General features: G+C 42.1%; 1 protein-coding gene and 1 pseudogene across 1 annotated transcript in view; both read left to right on the forward strand.

Annotated features, from left to right (window-relative positions):
• Nucleotides 1-17,907, forward strand: part of LOC147008646 (protein diaphanous homolog 2-like) — a 468,186-nt gene that overhangs the window by 143,810 nt on the left and 306,469 nt on the right. Inside the window, exons 10-11 of the mRNA XM_085863759.1 lie at nt 1,579-1,697; nt 2,406-2,522. Coding sequence (XP_085719885.1) covers nt 1,579-1,697; nt 2,406-2,522 — 236 coding nt within the window. The remainder of the gene's footprint in view (nt 1-1,578; nt 1,698-2,405; nt 2,523-17,907) is intronic.
• Nucleotides 8,286-17,607, forward strand: LOC147008647 (uncharacterized; annotated as a pseudogene).

Consider the following 17,907-nt stretch of genomic DNA (forward strand, 5'->3'; position numbering starts at 1 on the left):
TGCTGAATGAGGAGTCGGAGCCGTTGGGATTACGGATTTCTTGGGTCAAAACAAAGATCCAGGCTTTCGGTGACATCTTGGATGCTGCTGTCCTGTCTGTGTCTGTTTGTGGTGAGGATGTTGAGGTCGTGGATAGATTCACTTACCTTGGCAGTGATATTCATGTCTCCGCAGGTTGTGAGCCGGAGGTCAATAGGCGTCTGGGTCGGGCCTGGGGAGTCATGGATTCACTGGATCATGGGGTGTGGCGCTGCCGGTACCTGTGCGGGAGGACGAAAGTCCGAGTCTTCAGGTCCTTGGTACTTCCAGTCTTGCTCTATGGGTGCGAGACTTGGACTTTGACCAAGGATCTGAGACGGAGACTTAATTCCTTTGGTACCAGGTCTCTTCGGAGAATCCTTGGCTATCGCTGGTCGGATTTTGTGTCCAACGAGCGGTTGCTGAGAGAGACTCGGATGAGATTTGTTACCTGCATAGTCCGTGAGCGTCAGCTGCGGCTGTATGGACATGTGGCTCGTTTTCCTGACGCTGATCCTGCTCACCAGATTCTCTCAGCGAGGGAGTCTCATGAGTGGAGGAGGCCAGTGGGCCGACCACGTGCCTCATGGTTGCAGCAGGTTGACCATCATCTCAAGGAGATGGGGATGGGCCTGGCATCTGCCTGGGGGATGGCCAGACGGAGGCCCCTGGAGTACCGGCAGAAAGTGGACGCAGCGACGCGCTGTTCTGGCACATGCTCCCATACCTGACCTGACCTGGAAGGATGACACGCTGAGCGACCCCACCTGGTGTTAATTCAACCACCAAGCAGGATTTGAACTCAGGACACTGGGAGCCCAAGCCCACCACTCTAGCCATTAAGCCAATAGCAGGCTTTGCATAGTTCATCTTTCCTAAAGTGCACCATGTATCGATGACCACACCGCACGTGTATTTTTGTTTCAATAGTTTATGGGATGAGTGTTATGAAATTTATATGGAAACTTTGTTTTTTCTGTTTTGATTTGAATTAAGAATTTCATCCATAAATTAATTTTTCCAGCACAATTTGTCACAACTTAATCAATCGCACCAAATATTGTTGTTATGATTTGTTAAAAAGGAATATAGACGATAGAGCATCAGTGCCGTGGTGAGCTGTGGTAACATATAAAATACACCGTGCCACTTTAAGCAGTGAATGTGATTTATTAATACGAGCAGCCGTGTCTCATTGTGGAGGGTGTGGGGACCCTCTATTGCTGACATATGCCAAAATTATTTAATGACTCGTCCACCATTCCCTCCCCCTCCTTTTGCCCTTTCCCTTTTCCATATTCATCCGACACGTTTATTTCCTCTTCATTTCTGACTCCTATCTCCTCCCAAACCACTTTCTTGCTCTTTCCATTCTTTACACACTCCCCAACCTTTCATTCTCATTCTTCTCCTCCTCTTTCCATTCATTTTCTTTTGTTTTTTTTTCCCCGCAATTTATCCACTCTCCTCCCCTGCAGACATAATGCAGAAAAAAGGTCGACCAATGATACATACAAATAAAGTAAATTGTAAGCTTTGTCCACTTCATGTATTTTGCAGCATTTACGGTCCTTGAATAAGCAAGAGCTCGAGGTTCAGCTGCAGGTGTTTGACGAGGGGCGTGATGCTGATCTTTCCGAGTTATCTCAACGACTTGGTGATATCAAAGCTGAAATGGAATATCCTTGATCGAGTGAATATCATTGTTTTAATGTCTTCTCTTGCCGTGCTTCAGAGCTCCATCAAGGGAAGTTAATTTCACTCTTTTAACTATGGGGAGCCATAATTTGGTTGCCGTCTGCCATATTTCACCTGACCTTTGTGCGACTAACATGTATCGATTATTTTTTACTGGACAGACTCGATCACTCTTTGGAATACCACAGGCACCGCCACCTGCTATATCAGAGCCGTTCAGTGGTGCAAAGTCTTGAAGCTAATTTGTGTAATGATTTGATGTTTTAACACTAAATCATGAAGAAATAGGTTTCTTTTGTGCTATTGTTTTCACTAATGAGGCTATACTCAGGATGGTTGTTTTGCATGCCAGCGTCACTTGCTGTTCACTTTGAAACTGCAAAATTCAAATGAGCCTTGAGGGCAGGACGTAATTTTTAAACTTCTATCCTTAAGATTCCAGCGAAACATGAAAAAACGCTCACTGTCTGTTCCTCTGGAAAGCGATATAGGTTGGACAAAATGCTGATTGTGAGGAAGGCCAATGTTTAGTAAGCCAAATCCGAATGAGCATGGCAGAGATAATATTTTTAGCTGCACAGTTGTGAGTCTCAGTTAACTTTGAAGGTGGACAGATCAAGGGTTCACATTAATGAGGGTGTCAGAAATGTTTTAAAATGCAGTTTCTCTTCCTTAACATCTCAGTGCACCAGTGCTGAAGATGTTTTCCAAATTATCTGGAATGGGGTGAAGGACACTTCAGCTGAGCAGTCATTTTTATCTATCATGCAGCACCTCTTGCTTGTCCGTAATGACTACTACATCAGGTGAGTTGCCGTACAAGTACAACGTGGACATGATATTTGTGTCTTTTTCTTTGTCTTTGTGCATGTGAGTGGTGAATCACTGATGTGAATGCTTTGAGCATGCATTTTATCTTTATTATTTTTGCTCGCTATTTCCCTGATTTCTTTCTCTTCCTTTTCTTGTATTTAAAAAACATTATTTTATCTCTCCCTTTTAACTTGTCTTATTATTATACTAGCAAATGCAACCCATTGCTTAGCTGACGGGGACAATAAAAGGTGGGGGGGGAGGAGGCATGGCGTCGGGTGAGGGGAGGTGCAGAGAGGATGAATAAGGGGGAGCTAGGAAGGAGAAGGGGTAGGGGAGAGCAAGAAAGGGGGAAGGTGCGGAGAGCGACACCTCACCAAACGTTGCTATTCACTGTGGGAAGGAGGTGTGTGTGTGTGTGTGTGTGTGTGTGTGTGTGTGTGTGTGTGTGTGTGACAGACAGACGGACATATAGACGTGCACACACAGCGAGAGAGTGACAGGTGTGTGGGAGGAGAGTGCTGCATTTTATTAGGGGGGGTGAGGAGCGGACAGAGTGAGAGAGAAGAGTGGGGAGGAGGTGTGTGTGTGTGTGTGTGTGTGTGTGTGTGTGTGTGTGTGTGTGTGTGTGTGTGTGTGACAGACAGACAGACAGACAGACAGACAGACAGACAGACAGACAGACAGACAGACAGACAGACAGACAGACAGACAGACAGACAGACAGACAGACAGACAGACACGCACACACAGCGAGAGAGTGACAGGTGTGTGGGAGGAGAGTGCTGCATTTTATTAGAAGGGGGAGTGAGGAGCAGACAGAGTGAGAGAGAAGAGTGGGGAGGAGGTTAAAAAAAATAAGGTGAGGAGTGGAGGTGGGGTTCGCAAAGAAAATGATATGTGACGCTTAATGACCGAACACAAAACAAAAACAAAAAACGTGTCGTAACAGCTGTACACACAACGACACAACAGTTTGTGAAGTAATCTGCTGGCACATCTTCTTCAAAAATTTTGATATTTCAGTTTCAGCAAAGTTGTGGGAAAATGTACCAAAAGGAATCAGTGAAAATCTGGAAGTACCGATCACGTATGACCTTATGATCCCATCGAGCGTGAGCATCGAAAACAAAACATTGCGACCAGATATCATACTACAGGACCAGTACAGGAAAAAGAGAAGAAGGCGTTGCTAATTGAGGTGTTAATACCAGTGATTTTGTTTGGCGAACAATGCAGAAATCAAGAAAATGACCAGGGATACCAAAACCTCAAAAATGAAGTAAAAAAACTCCTGGAAGCTGAAGAATGCCAAAATTGTACCATTGATGTCGAATATCCTCATGGAACTGATGACGAAGAAATTAACAGAGATATCAAAAACCATCCTTGGGAATATTACTACAAAGGAACTGCAGTTGTAAACTGTCCGGGGATCAGCAACGATCCTGAAGAGAGCCCTCGACACAAAACTTTGAGAACAGAAAACTTCACAGCTTGGTCCATGAATCCATGACCCCTTACTGAAATGAAGAATACTTTGAGCCCACCCTTGAAGGACTCTATTCCACGTTCTGAAACCCACATATGTAGATACCAATCAACGGCACACACACACACACACACACACACACACACACACACACACACACACACACACACACACACACACACACACACACACACACACACACACACACACACACACACACACACACACACACATTCCAAGTCATGGTTGAGCAGGCCAAAATCATGGCAGCTTCAGACCCCAGCGAGGTTACCCTGGAAAAACCATACGATCCCAGTGTGCAAGGTGGCCGAGGATCGCCTGAAGAAGGATAATTTTATTAAAGAAATAATGAGTAAAGTTATTGGTAAGATCTTGTGATTTAATGAGATTGAGAAGTTAGGTTGTTTATCTGGTAGAAATAATAAGGTAATAATTAGTCTGAAATGAAGGACTATGAATTAAATATGGCATTAATTATCTTCAAAAGGGGTGTTCTATTTAAACCAAATACCCAATTTTCACTGATGCACTTCCTTGGAGTTCCCTTCGTGTGCAAGCAAAGTTTCAGGCTGCTAGGTTTTATGGTTTTGGAGTTATGGAGGAGACACACACACACACACACACACACACACACACACACACACACACACACACACACACACACACACACACACACACACACACACACACACACACACACACACACACACACACACACACACACACACACACACCCTTTTATTAGCATAGATTTTTTCGAATTTGTGTTTTGAAAGATATTGGAATTATCTTATTCCTCCACTGCCCCCTTTTTGCCAGTGAAAGAAAGGGAGAAGATAATTATAATATCTTTCAAAACAAATTCTAAAAAATGTAATTACAAAAAGACAAGATAAAAGGAACTGAAAATTAGAAATAAAAAAAATATAAAAGCATAAAATCGATGCTCTAATTCAGATAAATGGAGAAAGTTACTATTCCATCATACCATCAACACAAATATACAGCATTTACATGTTGGTGCAATGCTTGGCACTCATGAGATGAGATGAGATGAGATGATATTAAATTCATTTTCTGGCTAACCCGAACGCGATAATGACTATACTCCTTTAGTTGTCCCAATTATTCCCATCTCCTTCTGTGGTTGGCCATAGGAAAGTTATTTGCTCAAGTCTTTCACGAACCGGCTGGCTCGGCCTGGCGAGGCCTGGCTTTCGACTGAAGGTGGTAGGAATTTGGAATTTCGCCAGTGTGCTGTCAATAATTTACTCACTCTTCACAAAAGACACCTTGGGATCATTAATGTCCACCAGCTATTTCTATCAGAGCAGACACCCACCTTAATGCCCATCCAAGGGACGGCATACTTTACGGTGCAACATCTTGGCTGCGAAGCACCAATCAAACAGCTTATCGTTGAGTCTGGAATCAAACTCTAAACAGCTCAAATGTAAGTGCACTACATCTGAACCATCCTGCTATACTCATGACCAAAGCATTATATAAACGTTAAAGTTTCTCACAATGCATGCGGTGTAATAAATATGGCCATTCAGAGTTACCAGCTCGACATGACGTATGGATAACATTGCATTCACACGTGGCAATTTAACAAAGCTTCTGCCTTTTTCATGAACTCTCACTTCCTAAAATTAGGTCGTCGTCATCATCACCATCAACATGTTCCATGCAGAGCATCGATTCTGCCAAAACAATTTGAACTAGGGCAGCACTCAGTGGAGCACATACCTCTGCCAAGCTGAACAGGTTACATTTTGTGTTCCATTGATGGGTTGGACCTGCATCTGGACCTCAACCAAAATCTAATCGGCTTGTTATTGTCATTTACCTACTCATCCACCAAGTTTTGTCATAACCCGTCCAAAACTTTTGAAATATGCTATATTATCATATTGTTTTTGAGCGTATCTGTCAATTGGGAGGAATCACTTGAAAAATTCTCATATATGGATCCGTATCTTCACGAAAATTGAAACAATTAGTTTGTCACTCACCCAACTTGTCCAGCATGTTTTGTTTGAATCCGTCCATCACGTTTTGATACGTCATGCTATATCGTTTTTGACCCCATCTCTCAATTTTGAAGAACCACTTTAAAAACTCTCGTATCCGGATCTGGATCTGGATATTTACCAAAATGTAATTAATTTGTCTTTGTTACACACCCAAACTGTCCACCACGTTTCATCTGAATATATCCGTAACATTTTCATATATCCTGCTCACAGACAGACAAACAAACTTAGACAAACATGAGTGAAAAACATAACCTCAGTCCACCTTTGGTGGCGGAGGAAACGAGGTGAGGGTAAGACATGTGGAAAGGAACTTAGCATGGCATGCTCAGTTTATGCAAACTGGCATCCAACCACAATTTGACTCTTGTAGAGTGCTGAAAACCACTTCATGAAATGTTTCATGTTTTTAAAACATGATGTTATCTTGGGAATTGTTGCTCCAAAATATTAAACCCACCAGGAGAAGTCGAGGTCATGCCGATGCAGCTTGGAAGGAAAATATATAATCGCAATAATAATAATAATAATAATAATTAGAAGAAAGATAATTTGGCTGTTTATCGACTTGCTGGATTACTTTAATGATACTTTTTGCACGTTAGTATAGTCTTCCTATAGTTAGGAAAACATCTGAGAAGGGAAGATAGATCCTTGTAAAAACGACTTTATCTTAGCAGGAATTTAAAATACTGTATCATGTTTGTATTATATGAATGAGTCAGTCATTTTGTTTCAAGGGCATCCCTACATCCCCTGGCCACCCCATCTGCCATTTGGACTTGCAGCCATCCTGCACAAAGCTTTTCATGCCATTACTTCCCTGCTATATTAAGGATCATCTTCAGTATTTAGGAGCCATCTTTTTTACTTGTTTTTTTTTTTTGCGCTACGAAAGTGGGTTTGTCAGAGATGGGAAATCATAGCATACAGAGTGTTATTATGACCATTACTAAAAGGGGTCTTGTGCAATGGCCACATGGATTTTCACATGTTCAAATTAACATCAGTCTTGAGCATGACTGTTTTTGCAGTAATTGCTTCATCAGCAGGAGAGATAATGTTTTGTAGGAAATTTGTGAAAATAAGCAGTTACAAAGCTAAAGGAAACCATAAACCCCTTACTGGCAGAAACATAAAGAGCAATATTGTCGAGAATAGCAAAAATTATTTTTTTCAAAACCAAGTGAAGAAAGAAGAAAAATAATAAAAATAAAAATAATTGTTCTCTGTCCCTTGCATATCATCAGCATAGTGAAGGATAAGGTTGAGTCAGGGGTTGTGATGGGGGTGCAGAGATTAAGGGAAAGGAGGTTGGCTGGATATTGGAATAAGAGGAGATGAGGGAACTTGCATTTGAAGGTTATCATTATTGAAAGGGAAGCATTAAAATTCCCCAAATTTTGAAACTAAATGAATAAGTGACCTCAATGCCAACTTTCAATCATTGTGCATTCTCTCTTAGATTTGGTGCACTCCATCTTACTTTTTATTCCTGTATTAATTACAATGCTTATCACATATGTTATTAGCCCCCGTTGGACTTTGTCTGAAATGGGGGCTTATGGATTTGGTCTCGATTTTCGTGTCCGTGCGTGCGTGCGTGCGTCCACAACTACATCTCGGACATGTATAGACCAATTTTTTTTATGTACATGGCACAAAGACAATAAATTATGGCTTACATAAGCACGTCATTTTTTTTTTGACATCAGATCTAAGATTGCCGACTGGTGGTCATTTTAGTTGTAAAAAAAGAAAACATGATGCTGAACATGTCCTCAACCATTCATCGGACATGCATTTACCAATTTCTATCAATCATGCAGCACCTCTTGCTTGTCCGTAATGACTACTACATCAGGTGATTTGCCGTACAAGTACAATGTGGACATGATATTTGTGTCTTTTTTCTTTGTCTTTGTGCATGTGAGTGGTGAATCACTGATGTGAATGCTTTGGGCATGCATTTTATCTTTATTCTTTTTGGTCGCTGTTTCCCTTATTTATTCCTCTACGTTTTCTTGTATTAAAAAAAATTTTTAACGAGCAAATGCAACCCGTCGCTTCGCTGATGGGGACAATAAAAGGTGGTGGGGGGGAGAGTAGGCATGATGGCAGGTGATGGGAGGGGGGCAGAGAGGATGAAGAAGGGGAAGCTAGGAAGGGGGAGGGGAGAGTAAGAAAGGGGGGAGGTGGGGAGAGCGACACCTCACCAAACGTTGCTATTCACTGTGGGAAGGTGTGTGTGTGTGTGTGTGTGTGTGTGTGTGTGTGTGTGTGTGTGTGTGTGTGTGTGTGTGTGTGTGTGTGTGTGTGTGTGTGTGTGTGTGGTGAGGTGAGAGAGAGATAGACATGCAGATGTGCACACACAGTGAGAGAGTGACAGGTGTGTGCAGAGAGTGCTGCATTTTATTAGGAAGGGGGGGTGAGGAGCAGACAGAGTGAGAGAGAAGAGTGGGGAGGAGGCAAAAAAAAAAATAAGGTGAGGGGTGGAGGTGGGGTTTGCAAAGAAAATGATATGTGACGCTTAATGACCGAACACAAAAGTAAAACAAAAAAACGTGTCAGAACAGCTGTACACACAACGACACAACAGAGTTTGTGAAGTAATCAGCTGGCACATCTTCTTCAAAAATTTTGATATTCCAGTTTCAGCAAATTTGTGGGAAAATGAACCAAAAGGAATCAGTGAAAACCTGGAAGTACCGATCACGTATGACCTTATGATCCCATCGAGCGTGAGCATCGAAAACAAAACATTGCGACCAGATATCATACTACAGGACCAGTACAGGAAAAAGAGAAGAAGGCGTTGCTAATTGAGGTGTTAATACTCGTAATTTTGTTTGGCGAACAATGCAGAAAATAATAAAATGACCAGGGATACCAAAACCTCAAAAATGAAGTAAAAAAAACTCCTGGAAGCTGAAGAATGCCAAAATTGTACCATTGATGTCGAAGATCCTCATGGGACTGATGATGAAGAACCTCACAGAGATATCAAAAACCATCCTTGGGAATATTACTACAAAGGAACTGCAGTTAGAAACTGTCCGGGGCTCAGCAACAATCCTGAAGAGAGCCCTCGACACAAAACTTTGAGAACAGAAAACTTCACAGCTTGGTCCATGAATCCATGACCCCTTACTGAAATGAAGAATACTTTGAGCCCACCCTTGAAGAACTCGATTCCACGTTCTGAAACCCACATATGTAGATATCAATCAGCGGCACACACACACACACACACACACACACACACACACACACACACACACACACACACACACACACACACACACACACACACACACACACACACACACACACACACACACACTCCACGTCATGGTTGAGCAGGCCAAAATAATGGCAGCTTCAGACCCCAGCGAGGTTATCCTGGAAACACCTTACGATTCCAGAGAGCGAGGTGGCTGAGGATCGCCTGATGAAGGATATTTTATGAACTAAATAATAAGAAAATTATTGGAAAGATTTTATTTATGAGATTGAGAAGTTAGGTTGTTTTTCTGGTCGAAATAATAAGGTAATAATTAGTCTGAAATGGAGGATTATTAATTAAATAAGGCTGTTAATTATCTTCAAAAGGGGTGTTTTATTTAACCCAAATACCCAATTTTCACTCCTGCATTTCCTTGGAGTTCCCTTCGTGTGCAAGCAAAGTTTCAGACTTCCAGGTTTTATGGTTTTGGAGTTATGGAGGAGACACACACACACACACACACACACACACACACACACACACACACACACACACACACACACACACACACACACACACACACACACACACACACTCACATACACATGGACACACACATGCACACACTCACACACACACACACACACACACACACACACACACACACACACATACACACACACACACCCTTTTATTATCATAGATTTTTTCGAATTTTTGTTTTGAATGATATTGTAATTATCTTATTCCTCCACTGCCCCCTTTTTGCCAGTGAAAGAAAGGGAGAAGACAATTATAATATCTTTCAAAACAAATTCGAAAAAATGTAATTACAAAAAGACAAGATAAAAGGGACTGAAAATTAGAAATAAAAAAAATATAAAAGCATAAAATCGATGCTCTAATTCAGATAAATTGAGAAAGTTGCTATTCCATAATACAATCAACACGAATATACAGCATTTACATGTTGGTGCAATGCTTGGCACTCATGAGATGAGATGATATTAAATTCATTTTCTGGCTAACCCTAACGCAATAATGACTATACTCCTCCTTTTGTGGTCCCAATTATTTCCATCTCCTTCTGTGGTTGGCCAGAGGAAAGTTATTTGCTCAAGTCTTTCACGAACCGGCTGGCTCGGCCTCGCTAGGCCTGGCTTTTGACTGAAGGTGGTAGGAATTTGGAATTTCGCCAGTGTGCCGTCAATAACTTACTCACTCTTCACAAAAGACACCTTTGGATCTTTAATGTCCACCAGCTATTTCTATCAGAGCAGACACCCACCTTAATTCCCATCCAAGGGACGGCATACTTTACGGTGCAGCATCTTGGCTGCGAAGCACCAATCGAACAGCTTATCGTTGAGTCTGGAATCAAACTCTAAAGAGCGCAAATGTAAGTGCACTATATCTGAACCATCCTGCTATACTCCTAACCAAAGCATTATATAAACGTTAAAGTTTCTCACAATGCATGCGGTTTAATAAATATGGTCATTCAGAGTTACCAGCTCGACATGACGTATGGATAACATTGCATTCACACGTAGCAATTTAACAAAGCTTCTGCCTTTTTCATGAACTCCCACTTCCTAAAATTAGGTCGTCGTCATCATCACCATCAACATGTTCCATGCAGAGCATCGATTCTGCCAAAACAATTTTAACTAGGGCAGCACTCAGTGGAGCACATACCTCTGCCAAGCTGAACAGTTTACATTTTGTATTCCATTAATGGGTTGGACCTGCATCTGGACCTCAACCAAAATCTAATCGGCTTGGTAATGTCATTTACCTACTCATCCACCAAGTTTTGTTATAACCCGTCCACAATTTTTTGAAATATGCAATATTATCATATTGTTTTTGACCGTATCTGTCAATTGGAAGGAATCACTTGAAAAATTTTCGTATACGGATCCGTATCTTCACCGAAATTGAAATAATTAGTCTGTGACACACCCAACTTGTCCAGCATGTTTTGTCTGAATCCGTCCATCACGTTTTGATACATCATGCGATATCGTTTTTGACTCGATCTCTCAATTTTGAAGAACCACTTTAAAAACTCTCGTATCCGGATCTGGATCCGCATATTTACCAAACTGTAATTAATTTGTCCTTGTTACACACCCAATGTCCTGTTTTTCTACTTGCTGGCTTACTTTAATGATGCTTTTTGCACGTCAGTATAGTCTTACTATAGTTAGGAAAACATCTGAGAAGGGAAGATAGATCCTTGTAAAAACATGACTTTATCTTTGCGGGAATTAAAAATACTGCATCATGTTTGTATTATACTAGTGCGTGCACGTGCGTGCCCGTACGTCCGTGGTCGTACGTGCGTGGCCGTACATGTGTGGCCGTACATGCGTGGCTGTACGTGTGTGGCCGTACATGCGTGGCTGTACGTGCGTGGCCGTACATGCGTGGCCGTACATGCGTGGCCGTACGTGCATGGCCGTACATGCGAGGCCGTACGTGCGTGGCCGTACGCGCATGGCCGTTCGTGCAAAAGAAAATCTTTCAAACCGTGTGCCAGAAACAACAACCACACAGGCTGTTCCTTCACTCTCACGTGCCCGTATGCGCGTGACGTACGTGCGTGGCTATACGTGCAAAAAAAAACAAAAAAAAACTTTCAAACAACTACACAGGCCATTCCTTCGCTCTCGTAAATGACGACTGGATTGGGGCATTGTGTTTATCTATAAATGCACATAAGAAATCGAGAAATTATTCGAATACACAAAGTCATCACTATCCTGAAATCCGTACGTTGTAACCGTAATGGGGAACGCGACTGAGGATCTTTTCCCCAACGGCCACGCCTACGCAGCAACGTGTCCTGTCATTGGTAACTAAATGGCGCCCTTTCCCCATTGGTCACGCCTACGCAGGAACGTTTCCTGTCATTGGTTTGGTAAATAAATGGCCATAACTTGGGAACCACTTGTCCGATTAATATCAAACCTTGAAAAGGCACATTCTCAGGGCCCCAGCAATATACCTGGCAAGTTTCAATTAGATCGGACCTGTGGTTGTCGAGAAACAGCGTACACACAGACAGACAGACAGACAGACAGACAGACAGACAGACAGACAGACAGACAGACAGACAGACAGACAGACAGACAGACAGACAGACAGACAGACAGACAGACACACACGCACACACAGATTTCTGGAATTACAGATAGATGAATGAGTCAGCCATTTTGTTTCAAGGGCATCCCTCATCCCCTGGCCATCCCATCTGCCATTTTGACTTGCAGCCAACCTGCACAAAGCTTTTCATGCCATTACTTCCCCGCTATATTAAGCGTCATCTTCAGTATTTAGGAGCCATCTTTTTTTCTTGTTTTTTTTTGCTCTATGAAAGTTGGTTTGTCAGAGATGGGAAATCATAGCATACAGAGTGTTATTATGACCATTACTAAAAGGGGTCTTGTGCAATGGCCACATGGATTTTCACATGTTCAAATTAACATCAGTCTTGAGCATTACGTTTTTGCTGTAATTGCTTCATCAGCAGGAGAGATAATGCTTTGTGGGAAATTTGTGAAAATAAGCAGTTACAAAGCTAAAGGAAACCATAAACCCCTTACTGGAAGAAACATAAAGAGCAATATTGTCGAGAATAGCAAAAATTATTTTTTTCAAAACCAAGTGAACAAAGAAGAAAAATAAGTTGGAAAAGAAGAATGGCAGGAAGTATATAATTGTTCTCTGTCCCTTGCATATCATCAGCCTAGTGAAGGATAAGGTTGAGTCTGGGGTTGTGATGGGGGTGCAGAGATTAAGGGAAAGGAGGTTGGCTGGATATTGGAATAAGAGGAGATGAGGGAACTTGCATTTGAAGGTTATCATTCTTGAAAGGGAAGCATTAAAATTCCCCCATTTTTCTAACTAAATGAAGACATGACCTCAATGCCAACTTTCAATCATTATGCATTCTCTCTTCGATTTGGTGCACTCAATCTTACTTTTTATTCCTGTATTAATTACAATGCTTATCACGTATGTTATTAGCCCACGTTGGACTTTGTCCGAAATGGGGGCTTATGGATTTGGTCTCGATTTTCGTGTCCGTGCGTGCGTGCGTCCACAACTACATCTCGGACATGTATAGACCAATTTTATATGTACATGGCACAAAGACAATAAATTATGGCTTACATAAGCATGTCATTTTTTTTCGACATCAGATCTAAGATTGCCGACTGGTGGTCATTTTAGTTGTAAAAAAAGAAAACCTGATGCTGAACATGTCCTCAACCATTTATCGGACATGCATTTACCAATTTTGTTCAATATTGGCATACAGATAAGGAATGATGGCTTACGTATGCACGTCATTTTTTTTTGAGATCAGATGCAAGATGGCTGACTGGTGGTAATGTTGTTACTTAAACGTGTCCCCAACCATTTATATGACATGCACGGTCTGATTTTGTTCAAACTTGGCACAATCACAGTACATGATGGCATACACTTACTCCTTCCTTTATTTTGTGATCTGATCAAAGATAACCGACAAGTTGACTGGTGGCCATTTTAGTTGTACGTAATACTGCCGTGGCCAAAAATATTGGCACCCTTGCACTTTTTTCAAATAACTCGCAATTTTCTCTAAAAATAAGTTGAAATTGACAAAAGTATTTGGTCTCCACAATACTTTATTTCACTGTTTAATTTTGCAGAAGCTTTGTTTTTGATTCAGAACTTAATATATCCTTTAAAATCAGAAAACAAATATAAATGGCATTGACATAATTATTGACACCCTCGACTTAATATTTAGTAGCACAGCCTTTGGACAAAATAACTGCAGTCAAGTGCTTCCGAGAGCCATGAATGAGCTTCCTACACTACTCCACTGGCAGTTTGGCCCACTCTTCTTGTGAAAACTGCTCCAGTTCTCCCAGATTTGAATGGTATCTTCTCCCAACTGCTGTTGTTTTCAGATCTCCCCACAGGTGTTCAATGGGATTTATACCTGGACTCATTGTTGGCCACTTCAGAACAGTCCAGCATTTTGTCTTGAACCATTCCTGGGTGTTTTTTGAAGTGTGCTTGGGGTCATTGTCCTGCTGCAAGACCCAGCTTTCTGACACTGGGTTGAACATTGCACTCAAAAATGCCTCGGTAATCTCCTGATTTCATGATGCCATGCACACATTCAAGGCACATCAACCCCAAAACTGAATAACCCCAAAACAAAAAACAAAAACCCCAAAACAAAACTGCTACATCACTGAATCTTCTCCATGTTTGACTGCAGGGAAGGTGTTCTTTTCTTTGAAGGCTTCATTTTGTTTTCTGTAAACTTAGAGATGTTGTGCTTTACCAAAAAGCTCTAATTTGGTCTTATCTGTCAATAGGACATTATCCCAGAAGGATTTTGTCTTGTTCAGGTGTGCTTTGGCAAACTCAAGTCGGACTTTCTTGAGTCTCTCTCTCAGCAGTGGGGTCCTCCTGCGTCTCTCCGACCACAGAACCTCCTTTCATTGAGTTGGTGACGGATGGTGCGAGTTGAAACCATTGTACCTTGTGTCTGAAGGTCAGCTTGAATTTCTTTGGCAGTTGGCGAGGTGCTTTCTCCACCATTCAAGCACTCCTTCACTGCAATCTTCGATCAAGTTTTCTCTTGCGGCCATGTCCATGGAGGTTGGCTACAGTGCCATGGGCCTTAAACTTCCTGATAAATTGCGTACAGTGGACACAGGAATATCAAGGTCTCTGGAGATGGACTTGTAGCCTTGAGATTGTCCATGCTTGGCTGCAATCTTGTGTCTGACCTCATCAGACAATTCTCTGGTTTTTGTACACTGCTCCTTCCCAATTCCATATGCAGGTGATGCATGATGTCTCCGCTGAGCACTGAAGGAAAGGGGTAGTTGGTTTTTACTCTGTTTTCTTTCTTGCTTTCTTGTTTGTTTGTTTGTCCAGGCGATATCTCAGCCATCCTTTGAACTAGGAAGCTGAAATTTGGGGACAAAAGTGAAGATGTGTTTTGGCAAAAACGATATTTTAATTTTTTTGATTAATCAATTTCGATTACTTGATTATTATCGATTTATTGGGTGGTCGCTAGACTACCGTTATTCTCAGTTTTTCCGTCTGTATGTATGTAATGGACAGCTCTGGAGGCCAGAGGAGTCAACCGATTTTGATGCAACTTGACTGGTAGGTTCATACCAGGATCTAGTTGTATGCTTTTGAGCACCGTTGATATGGATGCCACCGTTGCCTAGCAACGGGACTTTGAAATTTTTAAAAAAAAATCCGAAAAAATATTTTTATGTATTTTTTTTTCGAAAATCAAAAATCGGCTTCCGCCCTTTTATGCGCACTATAATCAACCTCTTTGTCAAAAAATTTCAGCCCGATCCGTCAAAAACTGTATGACCAGTATGCAATTATATAGCGACCACCCATGTCGCCTACCGGCTTATTGATTACTTACTGTACACCGCTCCTTCCCAATTCCATATCTAGACGATGCAAGAGAAAACTTGATCAATTCTATATCTAACGTCCTCATCACCAGGCGCCAAAGGAAGGGAATGCTCAGATTTTACTCCATTTTCTTGTTTGTTTGTTTGTCTGGGTGATATCTCAGCCATCTTTTGAACTAGGAAGCTGAGATTTGGGGACAAAAGTGAAGATGTGCTTTGGCAAAAATAATTTTTTTTAAAATTTTTTGATGAATCAATTAATTGATTAAGTACTTAATTATTATCGATTTATTAATTACTTTATTTTATTTCTCATCCTAGCAGTATCTCAGGCACCTTTTGAGCTCGGAAACTGATACTTGGATGTGACACTGACCCCATGTCTGATGCCCCACATGGAGACCGATTTCTGAGGCCTGGGACATGGAATGTAGGGACAATGACAGGGAGATCAAGAGAAGTGGTGGAAGTATTTGTCAGAAGAAGAGTGGACATATGGTGCTTGCGGGAGACGAGATAGAAGGGAAGTGGTGTGAGAATGGTAAAGCGAAGGCAAGAACAGAAGTACAAGTTTGTGTGGCAAGGGTGCTCGGAAAGTGTGTATTGTGTTGGTGTCCTGTTTTCTGAAGAGTTTGTGGACAGTGTGGTGAGTGTGATTAGAGTGAATGAAAGGTTGATGGTGGTGAAAATGGCGATTAGAAAGCTCTTGGTGAATGTTATCTTGGGATATGCCCTGTAGGTTGGTCGGAGCGTTGAAGAGGACAAGTTCTGATGTGTGATAGAGAAGTTTATGGAAACTGTGAAAGATGCGGAAGTTGTTGTGGTCAGAGGAGACTTGATTGGACATGTGGGAATGAGTACAGATAGTTTTGAGGGAGTCCATGGGGGTTATGGATATGGTGAGGAATGGAGAAGGTGAAAGGATTTTGGAGTTTGCTGATGGAGCTGGTTTGTTGCTTTGTAATACTCAATTCCAGAAAGCAGATAATAAACTTGTTACATACATGCCAGGTGGGTTGACAACAATTGTTGACTACCCGATGGTGCGTAGGTGAGATAGGGGGAACCTCTGGGACACAAACGTGATCCCGGGGGAGGAGGCTGTTTCACAGCACCACTTGGTTGTCTGCGACATAAGGATGAAAGGTGCGAGGAGAGCTCGGTGGATGAAATACCAACTGAGGATGAAGGTGCAGAGGTTGAAAGAGGTTACAGTGAAGGAGGCATTAATGGAGAGGTTGCATATGGTGGAGGATGATGTGGTTGAGCTTGAAAGTGGTTGGATGTCAATGAAAGATAGTCTGTTGGGAATCGTTGGTGAGGTATGTGGATGGACAAAAGGACCACCGAGGCACTCGGAAACATGGTGGTGGGATGATGAAGTTGGAAAGAGGATTGACGAGAAGAGGAAGAAGTTCAAGGAATGGCAGAAGGCGAAGGGTACGGTGGCAGAAGAGGCAGTATATGAAAGTTATAAGGCAGCCAAGAAGGCTCCAAAGAAAGAGCGAGCAAAGGCACCTGGCACATTGGAAAATGCTTGGAGAATGTATGGATTCGGAAGAGGGTCAGAGAGCGGTTTTTAGGATTGTAGAGCAGATAGCGCAAGAGATGTGTGATGTGATGGGGGTGAGTTGCTTGATGGATGAAGTGGGACAAATCGTTGTGGACCCAGATGGAATTAAAGGAAGATGGAAGAGAATGAATGGGATGGCAACATAGAGAGCAACCCATTTTTAGTACCATCAGAGAAGGAAGTTGAGGAAGCAAGAAGAGCAATGAAGAGTGGAAAAGCGGGATGGCTGACGGGAGTTGTGGGAGATATGTTGAAGGCAGTGGGAAGTTGGTGTGTGAAGAGAATGACAGAGATTTGTAATCTGGTGGTGAAAGAAGGCCGCATTCCATTGGGTTTGGAACTGAGTACCCTTATCCCTTTCCACAAGGGAAAAGGTGACCCTCTGGACTGTGGCTTGTATGGAGCGATAAAGTTATTGGAGCATGAAATGAAGGTATTGGAAAGGGTGTTAGAGAAGAGGATAAGGAAGAAGGTAAAGATTGACGAAATGCAGTTTGGATTTATGCCAGGAAGAGGAACGACAGATGCGATTTTTATTGTAAGGCAGTTGCAGGCGAAGTACA

The sequence above is a fragment of the Eptatretus burgeri genome, chromosome 18, assembly GCF_056783735.1.
Source record: "Eptatretus burgeri isolate ZD-2024b chromosome 18, Ebu_testis_v1, whole genome shotgun sequence".
NCBI lineage: Eukaryota > Metazoa > Chordata > Myxini > Myxiniformes > Myxinidae > Eptatretus > Eptatretus burgeri.